Raw genomic sequence first — 5,728 nt, forward strand, 5'->3', positions numbered from 1 at the left:
ATTCTAAACAGAAATGTTTGGAAGTGCTTCTTGTGAGTGAGTCGAAAATCTACTTACTGGGGGATGCTGAATATCAGCATTTCTGATAAATAAACCATTTCTCTATGATCTTTCATTTGCTCAGTATCTCCAGAGAAAAGTAGGGTTTGGGGGAGAGTGGGAGAGGAGTGCCAACATTCTGCGAGGGGCAAAGGGGCAGAGAAGGGGCCAATAACATTTCACCATGCAAACAGGAAAACTCGCTCTTATAATTTGTCTAGAGCCCCTCTGATTCCCTGTGGTCATCATCAAACTACTCTTTCGCCTGAGGAATGATGGGTAGCAGCCCAGCTGCACTAGACAGGAGAGAAGATTTGAGTACGTATTTGTTCCTTATACAGACTTTGAAGCAATGCCGGTTTTCAATCCTGCTTCACTGCTCCCCTCCCTTCTGCCTTCCAGGCATGTTTACCTGGAAGTTCCAAAGCCTTTCTGGGATTCTGCTTTGTGAATCATCAATGCAGACAGTTTTCTCCACTAATTCCTCCATCTGCAGACAGGCTGCCTGGCCTCAAATAAGCACTCTGTGGTGGACTTAACTGTAAAATACATCTACCTTTTAGGTTAAGAAGATTGAATGAATTTCTATGTGAAAAGCACTTAGGACAATGCCTGCTGTATAGTAACAATAATATAGTTATTGCTCTTTGCCTTCCAGAAGTGTCATATGCAGTCATCTCTTGTTCATTTTGTTTTGGGGGGTTATTCCCTTTTCATTTCTTTACTGTCGTTTAGGGTTTGGGGAAGGAGCAGGCATACATGGGATTAATTTTAATTTGAAGTCCTCTTAATTTAAAAAATTAGCCTTTATCAAAGTCCTAACTTTTCTGGGTGACTATGGGCACTTTACTAGGCTAATATAAATTTCCCAGACTTAGAAGCCACCTGATTGATCATTTGTCCTCCTGAGAAAGGCAGCTCATCTCTATAACATCACACTTTGTGTAGAGCCCAGGATGGTGCAATGGAAAGGGCTTTGGCTTGGAGTCAGAAATCCCAGCTCCAGCACTTAACCAGGTGTGTAACCTGACAAGTCGGCAGCCTGTTTCCTCTTCTGCTAAAGTGAGCCAAAAAATTCGTCTAAGACAACCATTGCCTGACACACGAGAGAGGTTTGAGCTTGATAGCAAAACGGTGTACTTGGCCAGAGTAAGGGAGTAGGACTCAACCGGGAGATTTTCTCCAGCAAAATGCACCGACTCTCACCCAGGCAAGGTCCAACCGTAATTAGGTGCTAGGGCGCGGGGGTCAGCCTGCCTGAGCCCCTGAGGATGAAGCTGTCGGCCCCCCAGTGGGAGTGAGGTCCAGTCACGCGAGATCCGCCCCTGCATCTTTCCTGGGGTCGGATGGCTGTGCGCCTCCAAGCTCATCCTGCAGTTGGCGTGAGAAACGCCAAGTGCCATCAACAAACATGGCCGCCGCGTTAGCATCAGCTCCGCTCGGGAGGCCGCGCTGCCGCCTGGGAATCACGGTTCGGCGTCACCCGGCGAGGGGCCACGTGACGCGGAGGCGCCGGAGGCAGCGAGGCTTTCGCCGGAGGCGGCGGCCTGAGTGGGGCGGGGGCTGCTCGGTGAGGTTGCCTGGCCGGTCCCAGCCTGGCGCGCGCGCCCGTGCCGGCTGCTCGCGCTCGCGGTCCTAGACGCTGCTGGTGAGGAGCCGGCGGAGGGACGGGAGGAGGGAGCCGCCGAGCGCCCCTTTGAGGCCGGGAGGGAGCTGGGCAGGCCGGGCGGGGAGGGGAGCCCCCTTTGGGCCGGCGGGCCCTCCTCCTGCCCCAGCCTCCACTGCCTGGCCCAGGCCGCGGAGCTGTTGGAGTCCATGCCTGCCTAGCTCGGCCGTGTAGGTGGACCGCGCAGGGCCCGAGGGTCCGAAGTCCGCCCGGAAGGCCCCGCCGACCTCCGGGCCGCCGCGGGCTGCACCGTGGACGTTAGCTGATCTTCGGGCTTTTCCTTTGCAGTGGGAGCGGGAGCCAACTTAGTGGGTTCCGTCAGTCTTTAGAATGTGCTAGTTGACGTCAAATGCAGGAACGAGGTAGTATTGATTCCTTGGCGGGTGTACCGTGTTCCCCTAGATAATCACCAGTTAAAGGAAACTCGTGAAGAAGGAAAGGTTAGAAAGCTTTAGTGTGGTCACTTTAATGGAGAGAGACTTGCTTTGGACAATTTGCTAACCAGCTAGCCTGTGTGGATATTTTTATTTTAATCACTTTATCTTGACTTTCCGAGCTTTTATTAAAAATTCTCTACAACCAAAGAGAGGGGCTGCTGATAGTGAATTTATTATGTAGCAGATTGCTGAACTCCTGCATTTAATCCTGACCTGGGTTATGCTGTGGACTCCATAACCTCAAACTGAAGAAATGAAGGTCTAAAGTATGTCAGAATCCAGCATGCCTAAGAGTTCAGAAGTGTAGGTATCATCCTTTCCTTAGCTGTCAAATGAGGGAGTCACTCCAAAATCAGACATGCAGAAGCACAGTTTCCCAGACTCATCCTCCGTACACTTCGTTGCTAGATTGAAGTTTTGTAATCCTCAGTGAAGAATTGACTGTCATAATTTTTAGGACTATTTCAATTTGCCTTGTCTCTTTTCATAGGAAAGGAATAATGCTGTCAGCATGTCTGCACACTCCATGCTCTGTGAACGAATCGCCATAGCCAAGGAACTAATCAAGAGAGCAGAATCACTTTCTAGATCAAGAAAAGGTGGCATTGAAGGTGGTGCAAAGCTGTGCAGCAAGTTGAAGGCTGAACTAAAATTTTTACAGAAAGTAGAAGCTGGGAAAGTAGCTATTAAGGAATCCCATTTACAGAGCACTAATCTAACACACCTGAGAGCCATAGTGGACTCGGCAGAGAACCTGGAAGAAGTCATTAGTGTTCTCCATGTGTTTGGTTATATAGATACCTTGGGGGAAAAGCAGAGCCTTGTGGTGGATGTTGTTGCAAATGGGGGCCACACTTGGGTGAAAGCAATTGGCCGAAAGGCTGAAGCTCTGCACAACATTTGGTTGGGCAGGGGCCAGTATGGTGACAAAAGCATCATCAAGCAAGCAGAAGACTTCCTTCAGGCCAGTCACCAGCAGCCAGTACAGTATAGCAATCCTCACATCATCTTTGCCTTCTACAACAGTGTCTCCAGCCCTATGGCAGAGAAGCTGAAAGAAATGGGCATATCTGTGAGAGGAGACATCGTAGCAGTTAACTCTCTGTTAGATCACCCTGAAGAGCTCCAGTCGAGTGAGAGTGAATCAGATGATGAAGGCCCTGAGTTTTTGCAGGTGACTAGGGTAGACCGAGACAATATATTAGCAAGTGTTGCGTTTCCAACAGAGATTAAGGTGGATGTGTGCAAAAGAGTAAATCTGGACATCACTACTTTAATCACCTATGTATCTGCTCTTAGCTATGGAGGTTGCCACTTTATCTTTAAAGAAAAAGTGCTCACAGAACAAGCAGAGCAAGAGAGGAAAGAGCAGGTTCTACCACAGCTGGAGGCGTTTATGAAGGACAAGGAGCTATTTGCTTGTGAATCGGCTGTCAAGGATTTTCAGTCAATTCTAGATACTTTGGGAGGACCTAGTGAGAGAGAGAGGGCCACCATGCTAATTAAGCGAATGAATGTGGTCCCAGACCAGCCTTCTGAGCGTGCCTTGAGACTAGTAGCCAGTTCAAAAATCAATAGTCGCTCATTGACGATTTTCGGGACAGGAGACACCCTAAAAGCGATCACAATGACTGCCAATAGTGGTTTTGTCAGAGCTGCCAACAATCAGGGCGTTAAGTTTAGTGTGTTTATCCATCAGCCCAGAGCACTTACTGAGAGCAAAGAGGCTCTAGCCTCCCCCTTACCCAAAGACTATACAACTGACACTGAACACTAAGGATATCCTTTAAATATTGTCATGGATATAAGTTATTTATACCAAAGGCTGCGTTTTCTTATCTTAATTGGAAAAAAAACCCTCGATAGTAAATATAACTTAGAACTCAAACCAGTAGAGTTGATTGTGTTTCTCATCTATAAAGTGTATAACTTCCTAGAGTAGAAACAGCACAAGAGACAACCTTATTTATCAAACTAAGAACGAGTACATCTATGTAAGTCTTTCAGCTGTATCACAATGCTTGTTTGATTCAGGAGGGCTATCGGTAATCACATTTCATAGAATATGGCTACACTGCACCTTACATTAAATATCTGGAGAAAACTGAAGCTTGTTTTTTATTATATTGATTTATCAGTTGATAATGGGTTGAGGCTGGGAAGTAATAATTTATAATTTTAGATTCTAAAGTTATGGTTGTTATTAATGACAAGAAACTTACTGATTGCTATGTGTCAGGCGCAGTCTGTGGGTATGTTTACAAAGAGTACATTAATATAGAATAAAGAAAACTGAATTCTGATCATATGAGTCCCATGGATCTGTTGATACACCTTTGTGAAAAGAAAGTCAGCAGTCACACTACTGTAAACCTAGGACATTTAAGGTAAAATATTAATTTGAGCAAATTGAAAAATAATTCAGATTTTACTTTTAATTACAAACAGTTCCATACTACAAATATTTGAATTATGAATTCTACCTTTCCTGTTATTTTGCAAGTAGCAAGTGCAACTGCATTATCTTACTTTTGTGAAATATTGGGTTGTTGGAAAAGTCATGATGTATTTTTTCTGTTTTTCGTTGCAAAAATATGTCATGACTTTTCCGACAACCCAATAGTGTAGCGGTTCTCAACTTGTGGGTCGCGACCCCTTTGGGGGTCGAATGACCCTTTCACAGGGGTCGCCTAAGACCATCGGAAAACAAAAAGATACTTACATTACGATTCATAACAGTAGAAAAATTACAGTTATAAAGTAGCAATGAAAATAATTTTATGGTTGGGGGTCACTACAACATGAGGAACTGTATTAAGGGGTTGCAGCATTAGGAAGGTTGAGAACCGCTGCAATAGTGGCAAACAGAGTCCATGCCTGTTGAATGACACCATTGTAATTAAAAAGAAATTTTTATGTCCATGTTGTGCTAGGTACTTTAGTAATTTGTAACAAAGTAAACAAATTAGCAAAATAGATAAATATTCACCCCATTTTAAAAATTGGGAAATTGAGCCTTAGAGCTTAAGCCAAGTGTAGGAGCCAGTATTAGATGATTTTGACGCCCTGCAGCCTGACCTCTTTCTACTGTGCCAGCTTCTATTTTGTGAGAAAGGAAACTGCCAACCATAGTATTTGATAGGGAGGTGAAATTTGATTATTGGGGTCCGTGAACATTCTGAAATGAAATGCAAAAATTTAAGTTTCTCTTAGGAGAGATTTTATTACTCAGAACACATTTCCTAGGGGAAAAGGCTATGATTGGGGTTCCACTGTAGTGTAAAAAGGTATATTTAACTTGGTTTTGCTACTGAAATTTTCTAGTGTTAAAAATTACTTAGGCCTTTTGGAGCACCTGTTAAAGTACTATTAAGTACTTGGCATTATACGTATTGAATATTATAAGTTTGGTATGAAATAAATGATGTTTGCTCTAAGAAATTCTTAGTCTGAAATGGAGGTAAACAACTGAAGTATAATGTACTAAACTTTAAAAGAATTACGTTTAAAATACTATTGGAACACTAAGGGTATAATTCTTGCTATGGGATCAGGAAGATAGAGAAAGTCACATTTGAAGGTTTGG

General features: G+C 44.3%; 1 protein-coding gene across 5 annotated transcripts; it reads left to right on the forward strand.

The window, feature by feature from the left end:
* The first annotated feature begins 6 nt into the window (after positions 1 to 6).
* On the forward strand, positions 7 to 4,445 carry CUNH7orf25 (chromosome unknown C7orf25 homolog). Of its 5 annotated transcripts, none has more exons than XR_002126925.1 (2): positions 7 to 357; positions 442 to 638. XR_002126925.1 is itself a non-coding variant. In XM_019668976.1 (2 exons), exon 2 carries the CDS (start codon positions 2,654 to 2,656, stop codon positions 3,917 to 3,919), a length of 1,266 nt encoding a protein of 421 aa, XP_019524521.1. In that variant the 5' UTR covers positions 13 to 357; positions 2,633 to 2,653; the 3' UTR covers positions 3,920 to 4,445. The 5 variants fall into 5 exon arrangements, 4 of the variants coding, with proteins under 4 accessions (XP_019524521.1, XP_019524520.1, XP_019524522.1 ...); XM_019668976.1 differs by lacking the exon at positions 442 to 638 and adding an exon at positions 2,633 to 4,445 and having other exon boundaries at positions 13 to 357; XM_019668975.1 differs by lacking the exons at positions 7 to 357; positions 442 to 638 and adding exons at positions 1,525 to 1,687; positions 2,633 to 4,445.
* Positions 4,446 to 5,728: the final 1,283 nt, after the last annotated feature.

The sequence above is a fragment of the Hipposideros armiger genome, unplaced genomic scaffold (genome assembly GCF_001890085.2).
Source record: "Hipposideros armiger isolate ML-2016 unplaced genomic scaffold, ASM189008v1 scaffold_547, whole genome shotgun sequence".
Classification (NCBI taxonomy): domain Eukaryota; kingdom Metazoa; phylum Chordata; class Mammalia; order Chiroptera; family Hipposideridae; genus Hipposideros; species Hipposideros armiger.